Here is a 24,356-nt window from a genome sequence, read left to right on the forward strand (position 1 = left end):
ATGCTGGGCCTAGGGCTGATAGTTGAACACATGACCACCCTTCTCAAGCCTACATGTGTTCCCTGCAGTCAGACCTGGGCAAAGGGGGGTGAGAGCGCTCAGTGGTTTGAGCATTGGTCTCCTAAACGCAGGGTTGTGAGTTCAATCCCTGAGGGGGTCACCTAGGGATCTGGGGTAAAAATCAGTGCTGGGTCCTACTAGTGGAGGCAGAGGGCTGCACTCAATAACCTTTCAAGGTTCCTTCCAGTTCTAGGAGATAGGATATCTCCATTAATTTAAATTCTTAAATTTTTTTTAAATGTTGGGGGAGGGAGGGTGAAGCTTCCACAGCAGCTGACCGTGTGATTCGTGTTCTGTGAATAAGCAGATGACTTCATAGCCCCAACTCTCAGGCTGGTACCTTCCAGTAGCAGTTTATAAAAGCAAAATAAAGATGTTGAGTGTGTACTCCTTCCCTGGGCTGGGATGCTCAACGGGAGGTGCACTGAGACCTAGATCCTCAGCGGTAGATAGGTGCCTAGTTCCCATTGAAATCAGTGGGAACTGGGCACCTAATTCTCTGAGAGGCTCTGGGCCTGAGCTCCCTGAGGAAGTGAGAGGGTTTGGTTCTTAAACTATTGCTGACCCCAAATCACTGACTCGCCTTCCCATTCCAAAACTTAATCATAATCCCCAAATTGCTGCTCTTGCCACTGTTCCAAATGCCTTCAAACAACAGTCCAAAGGCTGTGTAAATGTGTCGATTAAATTGGCTTCTTGGCTAAAAAGCAAGAAAACACCTCTGAGGCCAGAAGCATGGCACAGCCTAGGGAATCTCCTTTTGGCAGGGGCCCTAGCTATACAGGTGCATTTCCCTCCCCCCCCCCCCAAACTTTTTATAACCATGTATGAACAGTCTATGTACATAGTTTATATGTTGGCGGTCACGCCACACCAGATTATAATTGTTGTATGTGGGTAACTCTCAGTCTTGAGCTACTTCACAACACAAATTTATCTTAACATCTGCCAGCCACCCCAGAAAGCACCACGCACAGCTGGCCGAATGAACCTGCTGTGACATCAAAGGTAGCAGCTAGCCAGAGGAGCGCTTTAAGAACATTCATGAATTACCCATCAACAGGCATGCCAGCACTCCGAGCCCCATTTTACAGATGGTAATTTGCGCTTAGGTCACATGGGCAGTTTGGGGTTGTATCAGAAGGCTACCCCTTCAAGGCATCAGATGCCTAGCCTGTGACTGGCTCCACTGAAGGGAAGCTAGAGACCTTTTGTTTTGGGACTTTTAAGTTTTATCTGAACTCTGAGCTAAGGGCCTTGAAGTCCTTGTACAAGTGCCCCTTTCAGACAGCTTTACCGAAGGGCGGTAGCTGACTAAAGAGTAGTGTTTGGCTTCTCTTTTATTGGGCTAAGTGACCTCATTGTTACCCCATTAAGGAAGAGAATCTGAGGCAGGCTACAGCAGAGTCTCACTGATCTGCAAGGGGATGCTTGTGAAGAAACAGTGCCCAGAACCCACATCTCCTGACTTCCAGTGAGAAGAGTGGCAGCACAGTGAGAGGAGGGTGACCACCTGCCCTATAGGGCTGAACTTTGCCTTCATAGTACCCCAGCCTTGACGGAGCCAGGGACCAAGAGACTGGATTTGGGAATGGGTTTGCCATGTGGTAAAAGTGTAGAATAGTAGCTGCTATGGTCCTAGGTCAGCTGGCTGCTGTTTTTTGTGGACATCAACAATTTATAGGAGAAATCCTAGTCCCCAGACTGCTTCATTTTCTGTATGACTGTTGAGATGTTTGACAGAAAAAAGCTGCAACGCCGGTTCCTCATGTTACTTCAGCCTTTTCCTTCTCTAGCCCTTCTCCAAAGCAGCTTGTACTGCAGCAAAGGGAAACTGGGGTATATACTTTGTTTGATCTGTGAACAAGTGGGGTGGGATCCATTAGTAAGTAAGAGAACAGCGAGAATGCTCTGAGGGATTGGATTCAAATTGCAAACCAAAGGAAGCATGAAAGATCAGACTCTGCCCACGTAGGTTTGGCAATGGCAATGGCAAGCCTGCTGGTTTCTTTTTGTGACTGAAAACTGCTGCTGCATTCTGTGTGTATTCCCTGGGTGGAAAAGCAGTTGCAACACACCGGAACCGTAATAGCTTAAAATTGCATCTTGCAATGATCAGATAAACAGAAACGTGGCATTCCCATTTTTATATTAAACATTTTTTTTATTGAGATGATGTAATTACAGACACTTTTAAAAATTATTTGCAACTCACTGGCCCTGAGAATAGGCTTTTTTTTTTTTACATTCATTTGATTCAGTCCCTTAACCCCACACCTTTTTTTTTTTTTTTAAAAGCCATCAATAAAAACAGACTAGAATTCATTTAAAAAAATGCATTCTGGATTTGCACATGGTTGCAGTCATATAAAGAGAAATCATGAAGAATGCATGCTCAGTATTTATCGGAGATCGCGAGTGGTTGCAGTTACTTAGTGTTTATGCAGGTGACCCTAATAGTGTTTTCTCAATGGATAGTCCTCACAAGGTTTGAGAATTTAACTGCAAAAAGGCTTCCTTATTGGCTTACAGATCTGCCATCTGTCCTGCCCAAGCAGCATTGTCCCCCTTCTGTTTGCAGAAGGATCTGGCTTGTACAGATTTGTAGCAAGTTGATGGCAGGGGAGGGCCCTGTCTAGCCACACTATTTCAAGAAAAGGCCCATCACCCAGTGGTTAAGGGGTTCCTTAAAACCTTTCTCCCTTTTCCAGTTTCCTTTGAGGGAGTGGGCAGAAAGTAGGGCTACGTGGCAGTTGGAAAATCCTACACTGGGAATTCAGGGGCAAAATTCTCCTTGATAACCACACTTCCAAAAATGGAGGCCCTATGGAGTGTAGGTAAAACATGACTGAACTATCAGTATAGGTGAGAAATGGATCTCTCTGCAAGACAGGAGGGAATCCATTTCCTACAGTTTCTGTGGAAGTCTTTTTCTAACAAACTGGCCCCCAGGATACTAAGGACACCTCAAATTCAGATATTGCAAGTCCCTTCAGCCTGGCTGGCTGCTCGGTCATACACTCCAGCTCTTGGCACTTGCTCTACCACTCCATAAGCCATTTAGATCTTGACAGAAAAATGGCAACCTTACTTATCTGAAAAATTCACTATGCTAAGGGCCTGCTGTGCATCCAAAGACTATGTTCATTCTTACTGGTGCGTCTGTATGGGTCTTCCTTGGCAAAGCTCTTCTTCATTAAGGATGTGATGGAGGAAGTGGACTCTAAAAGGGGATGGGGGTCACATGCCATAGTTCTGTGGTGAAAGAAAATTCCCAACATTCATAACACCAGAAAGGAAACATAGCTCAAATATTTTGCAATCTGGATTATTTCTTGGTTTCTGCAGGTGTCAGTTACCAATTATTGTCAAAGGCAAAAACTTCTCTGTGAAATTTCACCCTGGGGCAAATAGGTGTGAGTTCAGGATTCCTTACCTTCCACCCCTTTACCATCCCCATGATGACGTTTCACCATGTTTGCCACCACAAATGGCAAGGGTGTGTAGACCAAATTGGCAAACTCCTCAGCACACAAATACCAACACAGCAAAAAAACATAGCTTAGAGCCCTTAAATACAAGAGTTCTCCTCCTCCTTCCAACCATGTAGTTGGAGCAGAGGAAATGAATGATGATCACCTATTGGTCCTGGCCAGAGTACCAAGGGATACAAATGGCAAACTCTTGTTTTCTTTCTATTTTCAGATGGTAGAAAGGAAGTGAAGAGTAAAGAACTTCCTTTAAATCTGATGCCTTTTTGATGTTTCCCTCTCCATTTCTCAGTTGAAGTCTCCCTTTTTTTTTTTTTTGGCTTGAGTTTTCTTGGTTAGATGTTTGCCAGCTCTGTGTGCTGTGGCTAAAGCCAGAGGGTATCTTCCCTCATCATCTAAGCCTCCGCTCCTGAGAAGGGACTGCCACTTGTCTCCTTGAACAAGGTCACTTTCTTTAGCTAAAACCAAACAAAAACAGCTTCCTCTCCCTTCAGTTTCAGGTCCATGGCCACAGAGCCAGAATTCCTCAGCACCTCCCCCACTGACCCTTTTTGTACTCAAGGGTTCAGAGCCACCTCAAGGACTGATGGGGTGGTGATCTTCTCTTTTGCTGATATTTGCTGCTGCTGTTCTTTGATGCAGGAAAAAGTCAAATACACAGTGTGTTGCAATCTGTAAGCACATCCACTCAGAGCATGGGAAAAAAACAGTTCGTTATGTGGCTGGATAAAGCTTGAAGGAAGATGTATTCCCAGTCTTTCTTCATGTGAGGCCAACTGGGAAGGGTTTGTTCTCATTCCAGGGTGTGGCACTCTATGCCCATTAAAAACCCCTTCCCTCTGCCATATGTGACTCAGTGCACCTTGCAGTGAAATTAGACTACAGTTACTTAAATATACAGGGTACCATGCCTAACCAAATGGAAAGTTTTCTGGATAGCAACATTCCTGTTCAATATTTGGTTAAGATCAGGTTTTGTATCTGGGCTTTTTGGTAAGATAGATTTAATGATCCCTTGACGTCTTCCATTTCATACTCCTATGATCTACAAAAGAGATTTTATTAATGAACAGACACAGGCTTCCTTTCCTTTGGACATCCCATGATGCCTGTGCAGAGAAACTCCAATCTCCTTGTTGAAAAATTACATGATCTTCTCCTTTCCCAAATGCATATTTTGCAGCTAGATTTTTCCTTGACTAACAAAAGATGGCTGATGGGTCCATCACTTGTCCTGAAACCACCAATTCTCATCTCTACAGGGCCCAACCAAAGTACAATTACAAAAGGAAATAGTTTTCCCAGTCTCTGACATAAAAGTCCATATGGATGAAAGGACCATTGCTCCTGCTGACAGCAATCTAGGCAAGGTTCTTTCTTCTACCAGTAGCAGGCAGCAGCCAAAGCTGCTCTTGCCCTAAAGGCTGCACACCAAACTGGGGCTGCCAAAACAAGAATATCTTAAAAGGACAAGAATGCAATAGGGTGGATTTTTTTTTTAAATAAACAATGCTAAAAATGGGTAAGCTGAGAAGTGATCTCTGGCTGGTAGAGTTGCCTTTGGGAGGGGTGGGGCAGGAAGTGGGAGGCATCAAATAACCAGTTTTGGGATACCAGTATAGCTATTTGGTCTCTGGCTGTCTACCACATCTTCATGCTTCTGATTTCACTTTCTCTCCAGCAGTGCCGGCTGATCCTGGGGAGGCTTCTGAGTATTATAAGCAATTGTATCTTCCTCCTTTTTCCTTCCCCTTAAGATGTAAAAGCAGCCCTTCACCTCTACCTCAAAAACTGCTAGCTGCTGTGGAAATTGCAACTACATGTAATCAAAATACTTCAGCCCTTGCTTTTTGATAGAAGACTTGAACCAGAAAGTCCACCCTGTTTGTCACTTCTATTCAAAATCTTCTTTGCTAGAGAGAGGGCAAAAGCCAGCATCAGTCTATTGTGTTCTGTCTGAGGTTTTTCTTGTTTTCCCGCCCCCCCGGCTCCTCAGAAAACTTAGATGATTTGGTCCATGTGCCAGCAGTTAACAGGAGCCCATTGCCAGCCCAACATACGCTGGGTCCCAAGCTTGTAGCAAAATATATTCCCCCCCCCGCTTCAATTAGTAGGTGGGTGTGTGGACAAATTTTCTTGGTAGCTTGAGACCTTCCTTGTGCCAGCATGAGCAAATGTGATCTGAGCAAATGGAACCAGCAGGGTGAGCCCTTCTGTGCCACGGTCACCATACTTATGTTGTGAGACTTGCACAGAAAATAATAGCGCTCCATTTATTTCCATAGGAAAGGCTTCTGAAAAAGCAAAACCTGGCGTCTCATCCTACATGAATTAAGAAAAGTCAAACTGCATATTTATTAGGAAAGAATGAAACAAACCAACAAAAGGAAAATAAAAACAAGTCAAGGGAGACTTGGCAGGGACAATGAAGTAGTGCATGAGTCCAGGCTCTCTCTCCTCCACCTTGCTGCCGCCACCACCTCTGCTAGTTTTTATTTTTACTAAGGTGCTTTGGGTCCTGCATGGTCTTCAAGGTAAGCGCTGACCCCATATTCTGCTCCTGTGTTCTTGTTCCCCTTCCCAAACTCCTCCAGACGCCCAGGCAGACATTTCTCCCATGGACCCACTGAGGTGGTGCATGTTGGTTCCTTCAGCACTCATCCTCTTGATATATTTGTTCATCCAGTTCCTGGGACTCAAGGTGCTCAAGGCGGTCTGTTCGGCCACTCATAATCTCATCTGGGGTCTTCATGAACCTTCAAAACAAAGTGACAAGTCAATCAATGGCTTCCCCCCTTAACCCCTATTATGAGCCTGAGTTTCCTGGGCTCCTGAGTATCCCTAATACCCTGCCACAACATCTCCCTAGTTACTCTGACCCAGATGCTCAAAAGTATTTAGGTGCCTAACTTCCATTGAAATCAATGGGCATTATCCTCAAAGGTATGTAAGAGTCTCTGTGCTTCCTTCCTAGTTTTTTTTGCCCCCAGCACCCGAGTGTTTTCTGCCTGCCCTGCCCCTAGCAACCCCCAGATACTGATGGGCTTCCTTAGAACACAACCAGAAAAACATTTAATTACCTGTTGGTTTAAGTACACTATTTGGATATGAAGGCAGGCCCACATGAAAGGGAGAGGAGAAGCCAACTGTACTGAGTGGGGCCTCCAGCTTCATAGTAAGTAAATGCTGGTGAATTAAGCAAGGCCAAGTATCAGCACTGACCTCTTGTGCTACAGAAAACACGCAGCCTCTGTACTATAGATCTCTCACTACCTCTATCTTGCTCTGTTAGCAACTCTGCATGGTGGTTTTAAGACAATAGTCTGCATGTTGTTCACAAAGTCACATTCCGCATTTTTCTATGCTGATGTGAGGGGGAAAAAATGAATGGGGTGACTTTCTACAGCTGCTCTTTTTCTCTTTCAATATTATTAGGGCCAGCTAAAAAACATCAATTGTTCATTGGAAAGTTTGAAATTTAAAAAAAAATTCTCATCAAAAATTGAAATAATTGATTTTTCCCTCCCCATTTACTCCCTTTTTTCCTTTGTCCTTCTTTTTTATATAAACTTTTTTTTACCAAAACACAAAGTTTCCATGAACCTACTCTTTTCCATCAAAAATGTTTTCAATGTAAATTATTTTGACTGGCTCTAGTTATTTCTTTTTCCATACTATGCTAAGAAGCCCCAAACAAAACCCTGCCTTCCAGTTAAAATGAGTGTTCCAAAATCCATGGATGTCAAAGGAGAGCCTCCGAATGGCTTCAGGGTGCTTTGCATCAGACTCTAAAGTGGGATCAGTTTCCAGTGATCCTGCCTCACTAGATGCAGAGCTCCTCCTAGATCCTGACAAATTACAGACATATACACCCACTACATCTCTGTTTCCCACTGTCTAGAACAGTAGTTCCCAAACATTGGGATGTATTGCCAATACTGGTACTTCAGGTTTCGTGAATGGCTCCCCTAGCTTTCCCCTTTCCTCTGTTCATTATAAACCTCTATGTTGGGTTCCATTCCACGGCCGCTGCACACCTCCCATTCCGCAGTACATGTTATAAACCCTGCTGGTGTTCAGGGGAACTCCAAATCCCAGTTGAGTGATCACAAGATGGAGGTTTGAAGTAGCTCAAGCTCCAATGCGGTGAGATCAAGAGACTTGGGTTTAAATCAAGCACTGCTGTGACTTAAACTGTGAAACCAAATGGGAGGCGCACAACTGCGGTCTTAAAGCCTGATCCAGTGTCCACTGGAGTCAATGGAATGATTCCAGTGAGCAGTAGATCAGGCTCTTTGTCTGGTACATTGGTACAGCCCCCCTGAGGGTGTGGAAGCACCAGTGTGGAAAGCTCTTTCAGCTTTATGCCCATTGACAATGGTGCTACATGGCTGGTAGTGGAGCAACTTGCCCCAAACTACTTCCTGCTATCATCAAAAAGAAATCACCCCAAGCAGAGAAGGGGGAAGAAAAAAAGAGGAACAATTACCTGAACAAAAGCCTTTGTCCTGGCTCCTTCCGGATGATATTTAGTTTGTAGTAGTGGCGTAGGGCTCTGGACATTTTCTCATAGGTCATATTTGTTCTGTTCTGTTTGTTCCAAAAGAAAAGCAGTGAGACACAATTCAGTACACCCTTCCTAAAGCTTTGGAAGCAACTATAGAAATACCATAGCGAGGCGAAAAGACCATGCTAGTTAAAGAAGCTACTTGCTCTGATCCTTTGCTGTTTGTAGGCCCATCCTGCTTCTCCAGCATTTTATGGTTTTCTTTTCACACAGTGTGATTTGAATGAGGGTGGCTTCCAAAAATGGGGAGCGATTTTTAAATAGGTCACATTGGACTGTGCTCAACAAAGGCCTTCATCATGAGAAGAGACTTAGTTATGAAAGAGAGTATCACCCCATGTAGGATTTACTTTCAATGATGGCCTTTTGTAAAAGCTTGTGAACAGCTAAACTTTATTTGACAGCACTCCCTGTTAAAGGTGGTGCTCCTCTGGGCTTCCTCTCCATTAATTAGTTAATGTTTACACAGCACTTTGAAATCTAGAGCCTGTTTCTCCTCTCACTTTTTTCTGGTGTAAATCAGGAATAATTCCACTAATATTTACATCTGTTTACATTTCAAAGCCCCCCCCACACACACACTTTGGCACACTGGGAATCTCTTCTCAGGAGAATTTCTGCTCTGGAACAGTAGGAGGTGCATTGGCAGAGCTGTGCTAGGGCGCAGCTCTATAATAGCAGAGTGTCAGAGGTCTGAAATAAGATACGCTGGCACAGCTGTGTGTGGGAAGCTTGTGCAATGCTTGCCCATTCTATGCCTGACATGAGCGACTGCCATCAGTCGCTTACTTAACTGAGCCCAGATCCCTCAACTCTGGTTTTGTTTTCCCCTCCCATTGAGAGCCATGGCTGGCTCCGTGATGCTTTAGGGAAGGCTCCAGTGGCAAATGAGAGCGTGAGAATGGAGAAGCTGGGTTTTGTTCACCCAAGCCCTTCTGCTGCCAGCAGGCTCATTCTCCAGCAGAAGTGCCTATTCTCCAAAGCCTCCCTGTGCTGTAAGGCCAAGATTTTCAAAAGTGGCCTGTCAGACAGTGGGTGCTCAACGCTTTCTGAAAATTAGGCCCCTTTAAGGTATCTCAAAGTTGAGCACCTAAAACTGAGGCACCCAAATCTCCATTCACTTCTCTCTGATCACAGCCTGGGAGGAGGGACGGGGGCACGTAGCTCTGTGCGCTGCCCCTCTCTGCAGGCACCGACCCCAAAGCTCCCATTGGCCATAGTTCCCCATTCCAGGCCAATGGGAGCTGCGGGGATGATGATTGCAGGCCGGAGCAGGGTGCGGAGACCCCTGTGCGCCCCCGCCCCCCAGGCTGGGGCAGGCAGGGAGCCTGTCTTAGCGGCAGCCCCGCTGCACCACTGGAGAGCACGATTGATTGGGAGAGTCCCCAGGATTGACCAGTCGATCACAATCGACAGGCTGGTGACCACTGCTTTAATGCAAGCAAATCAGAATCATTTTCAGACAAGGAAGATTCTAATGCTTTTGTATTTGGTGTTTCTTAGGGTACGTCTTCACTACCCGCCATATCGGCGGGTAGCAATCGATTTCTCGGGGATCGATATATCGCGTCTCATCTAGACGCAATATATCGATCCCCGAATGCGCTCATGTCGACTCCATAACTTCACCAACCCGAACGGCGGTAGCGGAGTCGACATGGGGAGCTGCGGACATCGATCCTGCGCCGTGAGGACGGTAGGTAATTCGATATAAGATACTTCGACTTCAGCTAGGTTATTCACGTAGCTGAAGTTGCGTATCTTGTATCGATTTTCCCCCGTAGTGTAGACCTGCCCTTACAACATAATATTTTCTCCTCTCAGGCAATAGCTGTTTTATCAATGTGGCAAGGAATGCGAAGCAGCTCAGCCTTTGGAAAGAAAAAACAGGCAATGTCTCAAATCTCAGATGAGTCCCCAAGTGGAGATTTCTATTAAATTGTTAACCTGTGGTTTTCCTAAGAAAGCTCCATACCAGAGACATTATGGCCCCTTCCAGACATCATTCTAGCTAGCCTGAGCACCCAGTAGGGTCAGACCTAAGGAGGAGGGAGATACCTTCAGAAAGCAGAACTATTACAACCTGAGTCCATATAATTTTCTAGCTAAATGTCTTTACCCACAAACCACCAGGCTCTTTATATAATGCCTGGCTTTCTGTGGTCCCTGCTGATGAAGGTTGGATGCTTTAGAGATGTAAAATGACACAAACAGAATGAAAGATTAAACCTTTCCATCATTATTTTACTTTCTCTTTCTCTCTTTAATGTTTCTGGATGAACTCCAGAATATTACAAATGGCAACATTCCCTGGGAGGAAAACCCCACCACTCTTTACCTTGTGGTTTCCCCACAGCCGAGCCAACCCGTTGGGATCCACTATCCGAAATATTTTGGATTCCTTGTCCTCCCATCGGATGAAGTTTTCGTACCGGCTGTCAGAAAGCAGCTGATAGACGTAATCCCAAAGCAGCCTGCAGTCTGTGAAGAGAAGGGCAAGACAACATCATTCAGATACTTCTAACAGGGATGAATTTGGGGAGCTCGCGGATCAGCTTGCGGTGAAAAGACAGTGACCCCATTTATGGCTTCATTTCTCAGCCTTCCATGCCCTTGGGATGAAACAAGCCAATAGCAACCTGAAGTAAAGGCCTGGGATAGAAGCTTTTGCCACTGGTCGGACTATCTCTCAGATCAATAATGACTGAAAGTCATTACCAGCTCACAGGCTCTCTGAAATGAGAGGCTGGGCTCAGTCTTATTTCACATAGAGAAGTACCCGTACACCAATAACCACTGACACAATTAGCCTTAACTGACCCCTTTGGCTGTCTCTTCAGAGAAGCCAAGGAACCTGCAACCATGGAGACTAAACTACTGGCTCCCTGCTCCAGGTGGTCGCTCTAGGTCAGTGCTAAGGCATCCTGGGAGAAGAGTGCATGTTATACCTTTCCTATAGAACAGAAGGCTTCAGTGTTCTACATTATAAAGCTGACACCTTTCACCAGTTCTAAATGTGCTTTTTAAAGAAAACCAAAGTACTATAATTATGTGAGAGCAAGAGGTTAAATACCTTCTATTTGGACAATTGAATTAAAATTCCCTCCTGGCAAACACTCCTTAGGTCACTAACCGATACTTAGGTTTTAGCTCAGGGGTCGGCAACCTTTCAGAAGTGGGGTGCCGAGTCTTCATTTATTCACTCTAATTTAAGGTTTCACGTGCCAGTAACACATTTTAACATTTTTAGAAGGTCCCCTTCTCTAAGTCTATAATATATAACTAAACTATTGTTGTATGTAAAGTAAATAAGGTTTAAATGTTTAAGCAGCTTCAATTAAAATGCAGAGCCCCCCTGCCCCCGCAACTGGTGGTCAGGATCTGGGCAGTGTGAGTGCCACTGAAAATCAGCTCATGTGCTGCCTTCGGCATGCGTGCCATAGGTTCCCTACCCCTGTTTTAGCTTGATGTTTTGAGGCACTCCCTTATGGCAGAAGAAGCCAAGAGGCTGAGCTGCTCCCCCCTTTTTCCTTGAGATGTGTATGTGGCACACACATACAGCTTCATAACAAGCAACTGTAAATTATAGATTCATAATTCCTTGGATAGTCTTGAATAAACCACAAGAGTGCAGGCAGAACCCTAAGATGGCCTCATAGTTGCCTTTTATCAGGAAGGCAAAAGAAAAGCCCTTTTTCACCAACAAACTAATGAGAGACAACATGGTTAAATGGTTAAAACAACCTGAGACATCAAGAGATCTGGGTTCTCAGACCCAGCACTTCAGCATGTCATTCTACTCCTCTTTGCCTGGGTTTCACTATCTGTTAAAATGGGGATGATAATATGCAGAGTGGGAGAACTTAAAATGGGAGTATTACTAATACATGTGAGTTATGTTAAAATGTCTAGAGGTATTTTTAGTAGTGTTGCCCATTTTAGAAATGTAGGATCTCTGAAAACCTGTACTAGCTCTAAAACCAGAATTAACATTGCTGGTGCACCCTCTGTAACCTGCCTCATAAGGGATGCTCTGAGGAACACAGCACCTTGGTGCGCCTCTCTCTTCACTAAATATAGTGTTCAATTCAATGTTTCTCTGCCCTCCATGGGATTGGCCCTGCCTGAGAGGTTGACTCTCTTTCTGTGATCATGCCTTCCAGAACCACGAGAACAATGCAACCTAGCATGTTGACTGATACGACGAGGCTTGTGAATATGGGGCAAAGCTGGTTGAAAATTTTGCAATCAAAGGTTGGGGGTTTTTTTGGGGGGAGGGGGTATTTTGGGAGAAATTGTTTTTAAAAAAATGATTAGTTTTTATTAGCAGAAAATTCTTCATTCCATTTGAAATTTTCTTGTGATTAAAAACAATAATTCAGTTTTTCATTAAAAACTGAAGTATTTTTGCAGAAAATTTCAGAGGGAAAAAAACCCTAAAGCGTTTTTCCTAATTTTCCACAACACAGCAACTGGCATGGTCTGTTTTGCATTACATGGACCTCTGAAACTCACTCTCACTGGAGATAAGAGCAAGCTGCAGGCCTCCTGGCAATCACAACTATGATACTTAAATGGGATCCATCACTGTAGTATCTGACCACCTCATAATCTGTAACATATTTACCCTCGCATTCCCCCTGTGAGGCAGGGCAGTGCTATTATTCCTATTTTTACAGATGGACAACCGAGGCACAGACGGACTAAGGCCTCTATCCACAAAGATACTTATTGTCTCCTCCTCTGACTGTTTTGTGTGGCATGAGGCAGGTGCCTAACTCATTCTGGCAAGAAACACCGTAGGTGCCTGGAATCAGGTAGCTGGTTCCCATTTGTGGATTGCTAAGCAGAAATAGACACCTTTCTGCAGCCTGTACTTACATGCCTAAATCCAAGAGAGATCCAGGGCTTAAGCCACACCTGTCTAGTTGGCATCTCCCACTGGCTGGCTTAGGCAGGTCCCTGCCTACTATACTGGCTTTGTGGAGTGCATTCTAAGGCACTCATCTCCCCCTATTCATTGTCTAGGGAGCATAGGTGGATCAGTGTTGTTCCTGTGATTTTTCTAGGCATCATGATGCTCAATGTTGCAATGCTTCATTCCCTTTGTGGATCCCATCTTAAATGACTTCCGGGAGGTCATACAGGATGTCTGTGGCAGAACAGAGAATTGAATCTTAGCCTCTCAAATCCTGGGCTAGCACCATAACTACTGCAGTACATTACCACATCTCTGCTTTGACAAACTCTGGTTACATACTTTGATTAACATTTATAGAATCTCTGATACTGGGCACTTCTCTTTTCCGAATCATTTTGAGTGGGTGCAGACTTCAGGTATCTTGAACAGCATTGATTATATACATCTTTTATTTATGGGATGTATGATAGTAGGTTAACAAGAGGTATGTTGGCACAGTTTTGCTTTCCAATTTCTTCTATTTTATGAATAAACATAAATGGCCAATACTTGCTTCCATTGAAGTTAAGGGGGGAAACTCCCATTGTCTTAAATACAAAGGATTTGGCCTCAAAGAAGGTTTTTAACTCTCCTGTCCATCTGTACTACAGGGCAAGGTAATTAAGAAATCAGGTAGTTACCAGGGTAATTAAGACAAACTAGCTTTACAGATGAAGTTATATGACCCTGGTTTATTTTTTTTAAATCTATAAAATTTCTCCAAAAGTGCTTTTCTGTACAAGTGGCATTAAAAATGATGTTACAGTTGTGAGAAAGTTCCTCCTCTACCTTGGTGGGTCCTGCGCTTAGTGGCAGATTTGCTCGCCTCAGTGATCTTCCCCTCTGGTGGAACCCACAGTCCGGGTCAACTCCTCCTGTGTCTGATCAGGAGGTGGGAGGTTTGGGGGGAACCCGGGCCCGCCCTCTACTCCAGGTTCCAGCCCAGGGCCCTGTGGATTGCAGCTGTCTATCGTGCCTCCTGTAACAGCTGCATGACAGCTACAACTCCCTGGGCTACTTCCCCATGGCTTCCTCCAAACACCTTCTTTATCCTCACCACAGGACCTTCCTCCGGGTGTCTGATAATGCTTGTACTCAGTCCTCCAACAGCTCTCCCTCTCCCTCTCAGCTCCTCACACATGCCACAAACTGAAGTGAGGTCCTTTTTAAACTCAGGTGCCCTGATTAGCTAGCCTGTCCTAACTGATTCTAGCAGTTTCTTAATTGGCTCCAGGTGTCTTAATTATCCTGCCTGTCTTAATTGGTTCCAACAGGTTCCTGATTACTCTAGTGCAGCCCCTGCTCTGGTCACTCAGGGAACAGAAAACTACTCATCCAGTGACCAGTATATTTGCCCTCTACCAGACTCCTGTAACCTCACTCCCGGTCCTGTTTTTTTCATTAGTTGTCCCACGTACTTAGTTAGTGTCCCGGACCTGTGGATCCTCTCCTTAGGCTGGGGGGAGGTCCTTTGGCAGTGGGCGGGCTTCGCCTGCCCACTTCCTGGATACTAATAGGACCAGACTCCTGTAACCTCACTCCCGGTCCTGTTTTTTTCATTTGTTGTCCCCCGTAATTAGTTGGTATCCCAGACCTGTGGATCCTCCCCTTAGGCTGGGAGGAGGTCCTTTTGCAGTGGACGGGCTTCGCCCACCCACTTCCTGGATACGAACAGGACCAGACTCCTGTATCCCACTGGTCTGGGTCTGTCACACAGTATAAAGTTTTTAACTGGGCTTAGAATGATTTACATAGCTCACCCCTGGCTCTGCCACACAGGCTTATTGTAGCAATCCCAGTAAAAGCTTTGTACCGCATACATTCTCTTGATCTGAGTTCTGTTCGTAGTTCTGTCAAACTTCCATTGTGCCCTCAGCAAGTCAACTATCCTATCTGTTGCCTCATTATCCACATCTGCAATATGGGGATGATAATATTTCCCTGCCTTGTAAGTTTAATTAATTAATGTTTGTAGCTCCTCAAATGGAAGCCATTATTGAAGTACAGAAGTAGATTATAGTTATCTGTACATAATTAATATTATCTAGCTATATCTCTGCCTGTATGTATTTCTGGATATATGCGTGAATGAGCTGTGAGATGTAAACCGTTCCTAAAATCTATTAAGAGCTGATAGCAATGCCAGCTAGTCTCCCTTAGATTTGCAATAAGGTTTCATATTGTACCTAAAACTTGAGTGTCATGACAGTTTGTGCACTCTGAATGTATGGTCAGCCTTGACCAGAGAATACTGGGGGCTGAAGGTTGTAACTTATGATATTGGAAAGGGACTTTTGTGTGACTTCCTCAAATGGTAGCATATCTGACCAGTGACCCTGATGTCACAATAACTAGGTCACTCTTAAGCATACCCACTCTTGGAACAGGTAACACTGCTAGTAACCAGGCTAAGATTCTTGGGTGCACAGAATATAGCTTTTCACTAGGTTATATGATATTTCACTAGAGATAAGTAAGGGAGTCACTCTGATGATACTGTAGGTCCCATGGCCAAGAAACCGAGCTCTCTCTCTTACGCACTGTGTATCCACTGCTGAAATCCTCTTCCTTTGGTTAAAGAGAAATATTTCTATTTCCACCAATATCTCACACTGCAGACCATTATATAAATTTGTTTAGTATAGATCAATCACTCACATGGAAGTCAATATGGCTTTATAGAAAAATAGATCATGCCAAAGAAACTTAGTCAAGGAGTCAATGGAGCTATGACAATATATACCAGCTAAGGTCTGCTCCTTGCTGTATAGATTAGTCCAAAGTTTCTCTGGCATAATCTATTTTTTTACTTAAATCATTTATACCAGCTCAGGATCTCCCCCAGATTTCTACCAGTTCTCTAACAAAATGATAGCTTGTGGGCAAGCACAATTGTTTACAGTTTACATCCACACATAAACCTCTATCCACAGCCAAGGCTAATGCATGGTTGTTGGTCAACCCAGTTACAGAAACTTTTAGAAGAAAAAGGGAAATTCTACTGTGGGATTTACTGCTACATTAAGACAAATACTGAGACTGGATTTTCAAAAGGGCTGTCTAATTTTGTGACCATTAAAAACCACCTGTTGCTATGTCAGCTAAGATAATAAAAGTAATCTAATCTCATGCTTCAGGGTATAAAATAATTATTGGGGGGAGGAGGGAAGTCAACAAGGAATCAAGAAACCCTTCTCACCCTCTGTACAGAAGTGAGAGAGTGTGTGTGTGTGTGAGAGAGAAAGAGTGTACACAGGCTTGACAGACAACTATTTATGCAGTTCAGTAAAATCAAAGCTGAGGAGAAGGTTGCCAGATTTTACAATACAACTGGCCTTACATAGCTTTTGTCTTGCACCCAGATACAAAGGTGACATACTCAGGAGAGAGATTAGAATCTGGAACTGTGCTGTGCACAGTCATGAGGGTGGGGCTGGGGAGGGAACAGAGAAGAGGAAGTCTGGGTTCATCCGACTGGGAATGGGAACGTGGGGGTGGGAGGATCAAAGGCGTTTGGCCTTTGTATTGTGTTTGTGGAAAGATGGCAGGGAGCTCAAAATCAGGGCTGTGTAAGAAGCGTGCCAGGAACTGGGAAACGGGGTAACTGAAACTCACACCCATGAGGCATCGAAGATGGAACAAACAGCAGAAATGCAACTGCTGCTCTGGTCTCTGTTGTTTGTCTTGCTGCAACAAAGGAATTCACATCCTAACAAGCACACTGAAGGCAAAGCACTTCATACAAGGCATAGTGCTCCACACCAAACAGGTATTTCCAGTATAGATGTCAGGTGTTGTTTCCTCCCCCGCTAAAACACTCATTTTAACTTAGTCCCTAAAGAAATCTCCCTCAGATCTCTCATGGCTTTTTGTCACCTGTTCTCATGGGAAAAGAGGGCAGGGACTAAGAAAGAGTGGGATTCAATCCAAACCTGATGGAATATTCCTGGGCAAAATGAAAGTTCTCCCCCAAATGCTCAGTGTGGCCCAATCTTATTCAACCTCAGGAAAACCTGAAAGTGGCTCAATAGCCAAATGTAGTACAGGAAAGGATTAAAGGACAAAGACTCTTCAAGATTAAAAGTATCTCAGACGAGTGAGAAAGCGAGGGCAACCTCACTGTAAAAGAGAACCCTCCCAACAATGGTCGTGCTTTTTGACTGTACAGTGCAAAAAGCTCCAGTGTTTTACACGAGGGGCCCTATTTACTTCTGGGTTCTCTCCGATAGTAACCTGACCTGCAGAGTCACAACCATGGAAAATTCCGCTGGAAGGATCACAACAGCACAAGGCACTCACAGTCCTGCTCCACCAGAGAGCCTGGAGCTCTCTACAGGGTGAGCATAGCTAGCACTCTGCTGATACACCTCATCTCCTGGAAGTCTCTCCTGGAAGAGAGGATGCAGCGCAGATGCACTAAATTACATATACCCTCCCCTGGCAGAACCCCTGCAGAGAATGACAGTAGAAATACTCCCTGACTCTCAGCAGGGGTTAATCCTGTCATGGGACACAGCTGACACCCCCAACACAGAGGGGTACAACATGAAGGCTTTGAGGCCTTGGCCATATGCCGTTTAACTACAGGTGTGAATTGAAACCAATTTAATTCAACTGGTGCAAACATTTTTATTCTAGTTTAAACCAAGTTTATTTCAGTTTGGTTTAAGCTTATTAAACCTAAGGCTATGTCTCCTGTGTAGCTGCTCTCTACCAGTGGCAGAGAGCTCTCTCCTGCTGGCATAACTCAACCACCACAAGGAGCAGCAGGTGTTAACTATTGACAAGGCCTGAGGTACTGAAGTGAATCTAGCCCAGGAGTGTACAGTGTCCAGTCTATGGGGCTAGACCACTGTGAGGTACTGAACGCCTCTGTGAAGGGTTTGGCACTCAGTTGACTTCAATGGGGATTGGAGACACTTAGCATCTACTTATCACATCTGTCTAGTTATGGTATTTATGGAATGCCAGTCACCATAACACCTAGGCACTGAAGCACAGTAAGATCAGAGATGCTGAAGACGCAAAAATAAATATTATTGTTGCTTCTGGCTTCCAATCTCACCAAAACAGGAGCATAATGTAATCTATGGCCCCTGTAACTACAGGGTTAGGACAAAGGCTGACCAGCTGCGGGATGCTACTGCAGGTGAAATCAAACAAGTAATTCCAATTCATTTATCAAGTGACAAAAGCTGAACTGAAAAAAGACACTCTTATACTGAAATAAGAGCATCAACACGGGGATTATACCGATATAACTGTATCAGTTTAAATTCACACCCTAGGTTATACTGAAAAAATTTTCCCATGAAGACCTTGCCTTACGGTCTCATTCACATCACTCTGGCTGTGCAAAGGGGCCTTAGGGTATGTCTATACTTAAACTGTTACAGTGACATAGCTGCAGCTATGCCTCTGTAGTCCTTTAGTATAGATGCTACCTATGCTGATGGGAGAGGTTCTCCGTCAGTGTAAGTAATCCACCTCCCTGAGAGGTGTTAGCTAGGTCAATGGAACAATTCGTCCATCAACCTCTTGCTGTATACACCAGGGAATACATCTGCATAGCTTTGTCTTTCTGGGGTTTGGATTTTTCACATCCCTGACAGATGTGGCTATGCAGATGTGAGTTCTCAATGTAGATCAGCCCTTACAGTGTGTGTAAATTCCAGTGTAAAGGGGCCACCGTGTAAATGTGGCCAGGTCTACATGACACACTTACTTCAGTATAACTGTCACTCAAAGGTATGAAAAATCCACACCCCTAAGTAACGTAGTTAATCTGACTGTAAACCCCTGTGTAGACAGTGCTAAGCCCGGAGAGCTTCTCCCATTGACATAGCTACCTCCTCTCGTGGACATAGCGCCATTAAGCTGACAGAAGATCTCCCATCGGCTTAGAGCATCTTCACCAGAAGTGCTACAGCGGCGCAGCTGCATTGGTGCAAGTTTGTAGTGTAGACCTGCCCTCAGAATCAGGCTCTTAAATCCATAATTCAATGGCAAGTATTTAAACAAGGCCAATGATCTTTTCGTTGGATGGCACAGTTGAGGGGAAAGAATCACAGGCCACGTCCTTGATAAAAGTGATTCTGCTGCAGTGGTGTTAGCAACATGAGGAGTCTGGTAGGCATTGTTTTCACTGCTAAAAGGGGGGTATTTTTTACTTGAGGGTAACTAACACATCTGAGGTATCTTGAGGTTAAAAACAAAGTGAAGATAAGGCACTTCAGTTTTAGGTGAGGTAATTTTAACGAGGTTAACCGTGGATAGGACATAAGGCTGTTAACCTCACAATTTACCTTACAGTAATAGTGAAGACCAGACACTGCAGTTTGTTTTTACCTCAGGATAGCTCAGGAAAGTTAATTATCCCTGAGGTAAAAACAATACACCTCTTTTGGCAGTGAAGACAAGGTCTTATATTTTAGTGTAAACACTAGCTGCTGACACCACTCTCAGTACTGGACCGTCTAACCCTGCTGGGAGGAAATCTAATCAACACAGTGCTGAAAATTGAGTTGGCAGCCAAAGCCCTGCATGTAGTCAGGCTCCCACACTGCTACACTGGTACAACTGTGAGTAGTTTTTCAAAAATGTCCCTCATGTAGATAAGGGTACAGATTTCAGAGTCAAATCTGAATAGCTTGAACTGTCAACATTTCTCTCTTGCAAAGAGGGGAAAATCACTAGTTGCAGCTTGCAAGACAGTTCACTGTCTAGCATCTCAGTTTGCACAATGAAGTTAACACTTTCACTTGCTCAGCGGCAAGGTGAGCTGGAGCGGGGAGGAGCAGCAATCATATCTGACAGCTAAGTACATAATTGAATAGAGAGCCTGAGGGCTTGTCTTCACAGGTAAACTGACTAGCATAGCTATTCCAGCATAATTATTCTGCAATATCTCCCTGCATGGACACTCTGTTGCAAAATAACAGTGACTATCTACTTCATTCAGAAAGCAAGAGTAATTATTCCAGAATAAAATCACTTTCATTCCAGAACAGTGTCCACACAAGGGAGTTATTGTGGAATAGTTAACATAAGAACATAAGAATGGCCAACCTGGATCAGATCAAAGGTCCATCCAGCCCAATATTCTGTCTACCGACAGTGACCAATGCCAGGTGCTCCAGAGGGAGTGAACATAACAGGTAATGATCAAGTGATCTCTCTCCTGCCATCCATCTCCATCATCTGACAAACAGAGGCTAGGGACACCATTCCTTACCCATCCTGGCTAATAGCCATTAATGGACTTAACCTCCATGAATTTATCTAGTTCTCTTTTAAACCCTGTTATAGTCCTAGCCTTCACAACCTCCTCAGGTAAGGAGTTCCACAGGCTGATTGTGTGCTGTGTGAAGAACTTCCTTTTATTTGTTTTAAACCCGCTGCCCATTAATTTCATTTGGTGGCCCCTAGTTCTTATATATGGGAACAAGTAAATAACTTTTCCTTATTCACTTTCTCCATACCACTCATGATTTTATATACCTCTATCATATCCCCCCTTAGTCTCCTCTTTTCCAAGCTGAAAAATCCTATCCTCTTTAATCTCTCCTCATATGGGACCCGTTCCAAACCCCTAATCATTTTAGTTGCCCTTCTCTGAACCTTTTCTAATGCCAGTATATCTTTTCTGAGATGAGGAGACCACATCTGTACGCAGTATTCAAGATGTGGGCGTACCATGGATTTATATAAGGGCAATAAGATATTCTCCATCTTATTCTCTATCCCTTTTTGAATGATTCCTAACATCCTGTTTGCTTTTTTGACTGCCGCTGCACACTGTGTGGATGTCTTCAGAGAACTGTCCACAATGACTCCAAGATCTCTTTCCTTATTAGTTGTAGCTAAATTAGCCCCCCATCATATTGTATGTATAGTTGGGGTTATTTTTTTCAACGTGCATTACTTTACATTTATCCACATTAAATTTCATTTGCCATTTTGTTACCCAATCACTTAGATTTGTGAGATCTTTTTGAAGTTCTTCACAGTCTGCTTTGGTCTTAACTATCTTGAGCAGTTTAGTATCATCTGCAAACTTTGCCACCTCACTGTTTACCCCTTTCTCCAGATAATTTATGAATAAGTTGAATAGGATTGGTCCTAGGACTGACCCTTGGGAACACCACTAGTTACCCCTCTCCATTCTGAAAATCTACCATTTATTCCTACCCTTTGCTCCCTGTCTTTTAACCAGTTCTCAATCCATGAAAGGATCTTCCCTCTTATCCCATGACAACTTAATTTACGTAAGAGCCTTTCGTGAAATCTAAGTACATTGCATCCACTGGATTCCCCTTGTCCACATGTTTGTTGACCCCTTCAAAGAACTCTGATAGATTAGTAAGACATGATTTCCCCTTACAGAAACCATGTTGACTTTTGCCCAACAAGTTATGTTCTTCTATGTATTCTTTACTATTGTTTCAACTAATTTGCCCGGTACTGACTTTAGACTTACCGGTCTGTAATTGCCGGGATCACCTCTAGAGCCCTTTTTAAATATTGGTGTTACATTAGTTATGTCAGTCAGTCTGCCCCATGTAGACAAGTCATTACTGAAAGGGGAACTGAAAGGCTTTTCATCTGCTGTGACCTGAGCCCATGATTCTGAGTTTTTGCTGCGACAGTGGACGGCAACATAATCACCGAAAGTTCTGTTATAGGGCACTGGTGTCCTTGGTCATCTTGACATTTTACTTCCAGGTTCCTCAGTTTCTCCAGTTTGTAAATTGATGATAATAATGAAAGGGTATTGTGAAGCTTGGTTCATTATCTGTAAAATGCTTGGAGTCCTTGGATGCAAGGCACTATAGAAACACTGACTTCAAATTAGAATTTACTATATTTGACCAATATAATTAAATCAGTACAATCCTGGTAGTGTGGAAGCAGTTACACCTGTATAAAGCTGCTAATACAAGGGGCAGGTCTACATTACAGATGGAAACGACGCTCTGAGATCTGTTTCAGAGTGGTAGCTGTGTTAGTCTGTATCAGCAAAAACAATGAGAAGTCCTTGTGGTACTTTAGTGACTAACAAATGTATTTGGGCATAAGCTTTCATGGGCTAAAACCCATGCTCTGAGATCAATCCACTGGAGGTCGATTACCGGGTCTAGTAAAGACTCACCAAATCGACTGCAGATCGCTCTCCAGTCGACCCCTGTACTCTACCCTCAACGAGAAAAGTAAGGTTAAGTCAATGGGGGAGAGTTTGTCCCGTCGACCCCCCGCGGTGTAGAGCCCAGTAACTCAACCTAAGGTACGTCGACTCCAGTAGCTGGAGTTGCGTAGCGTAGGTTGACTTACCGCCGTAGTATAGACATAGCGTCATGGAGCTTATTCCTGTACAGAAAGGGGAATGAGCTCTACTGCGCTTTTATACCAGTATGACTGTGTCCACGCTAGGGGAGTTGTACCAGTATAACTAATTACGTGAAAAAATCAGCCCCTAATTGACATATTTAGACTGGTACAAAATGTGTGTGTAAATGAGGCCTAAGAGAGAGAAAAAGGAGACTCCCCGAACTCAAGTCTTGGCAGGTAAGTTAAAGAAGAACTGATTACTAGCTCTTTTCTTTTTGAAATGTGTTGATCTGCAATGTTTAAACCAAACATCTACTGTCACTGATCTGGGATCTTAATCAGTTTATTTTCTTTTTCTTATTTTTTAAAAATAAGCTTTTCAGTTCATCATAAAAGTTAAAAAATCAACATTCATGGGTTTACAGCTCAAACTTTCTTAAAAGATATACTGTCAATTGTTTGTTTATTTTTTAAAATTACTGTTTATAAACCCCCTTAGAGGAATATAAAGGGTAGGAAATCCAGAAATCAGGTCCTTACTGAACTTCCAGGTGAAATTCATCCTTTTGCAGAGGACTAGCACATGGCTTATGCACATTTTAAGTTCTATTTTGTAGTCTTAAGTGGAATATGAATCGCGCATAGCCCATGCACTTGCCTTCTGCACTGAACTAAACTTCCCCCTCAGCAAGCACACAGGTTGGTTAGTGAAGGTGCCTTCCACCAACCCTGTGAGATAAGCATTATCCTCAGTTTACAGATGGGGAAACTGAGGCAGAGATTGCAAATCAGAGCTGGGAGTAGAACCCACTCTCATGGCTTTAGCAGAGTACAGAACCTGGCAGCTATTATAAAAGAATTACTACACTATTCAGTTGCAGTGATCTAACACACTGATGTTGTGGAAGTCGTGCCTCTCAGCAGCTTACATATAACACTGCTTGTCCTCAAGACTCCTGGAAATGGAGAAACACACCAGTCAGTCCACGAAGCTAAACAGAGACCAGTTGCTATGGTAACCTGGCTGATAAGCCCTGCATGCCAATAGTGTATGTCTACACAGCATTTTGGACCAAACAGGGTCTCCTTGCCTGGATCAACAGACTTGTGCTAGCAGAGCTCACACTAGTGCTCTAAAAATAACTGTGTAGACAATGCTTTGAAGTTGTGTCTCGGACTCTGAAGCCCACCCTACTCAGAGCTTGAATATCAATACACAGCATGGTTTGGAGCTTCCAAACTATCTGTACAAATTGATGTACCTCTTTTGCTGTATACGGTCAGGCAGCCTTCCACAGTCCAGAGTTTACCATAAAGTTCCTGTGGTGGCCAAAGCCACAGGAAGTTGTTGGGGCCATGACGATGGTCCAGCACAACCTAATTATAGGTTATCAGACTGCTTCCTGACACCCTCCATCACACACACCCTCTCACAGAAACTATACTTCCTAATTCTCAGTTATACTACAGAGGAGCCATGGAAAAAGTATGGTAAAGGGATGTCATCACTTTCCAAAATCTCAAGCTCAGAGGTCAGGGTGAACGTCATGTCGTGGGGTTTGTGCTGTGGATTAATGAACTCACTTTTCTTCCCTGGAGAGCTGCTATAGCAAAACACAGCCACTCCCCAAAATAACACTGGGAGCTCATTGACTGCTCCAAGGTGCGCTACAGTGACTTGAGGCGCCTCAAAGAGGTTTGGGAGCAGCAATGGACATTTATACGAGGAATAAGAACATCCACATGAACCACGAGGGATGTTTCAAGGCATAAGCCAACCTCTAATTGACAAAAGAAATTTCCCCTGCGGGCAGATTATTACACAATTTATATTGCCAGGTTTCTTGCATCTTCCTCTTAAGTATCTGATTCTAGCCACACATAGATCACTGGTCTAGTCCAGTCTGGCCATTCTTATGTCCACCTGCATCAGCCAGTTGAGCAGGCCCTG

The 24,356-nt window shown here is 43.9% G+C and overlaps 1 protein-coding gene across 6 annotated transcripts in view; it reads right to left on the reverse strand.

The window, feature by feature from the left end:
* Positions 1-2,292: 2,292 nt before the first annotated feature.
* The window catches only part of ETV6 (ETS variant transcription factor 6), a 189,485-nt gene continuing 167,421 nt past the window's right edge, over positions 2,293-24,356 (reverse strand). For all 6 annotated transcript variants that reach the window (XM_039517775.1, XM_039517761.1, XM_039517752.1 and 3 more), the window contains 3 exons: positions 10,457-10,599; positions 8,041-8,141; positions 2,293-6,307 (listed from right to left, as the gene is read on the reverse strand). In XM_039517775.1, coding sequence (XP_039373709.1) covers positions 6,202-6,307; positions 8,041-8,141; positions 10,457-10,599 — 350 coding nt within the window. In that variant the 3' untranslated portion in view covers positions 2,293-6,201. The remainder of the gene's footprint in view (positions 6,308-8,040; positions 8,142-10,456; positions 10,600-24,356) is intronic.

This window comes from Mauremys reevesii, linkage group 1 (genome assembly GCF_016161935.1).
Source record: "Mauremys reevesii isolate NIE-2019 linkage group 1, ASM1616193v1, whole genome shotgun sequence".
Lineage (NCBI taxonomy): Eukaryota > Metazoa > Chordata > Testudines > Geoemydidae > Mauremys > Mauremys reevesii.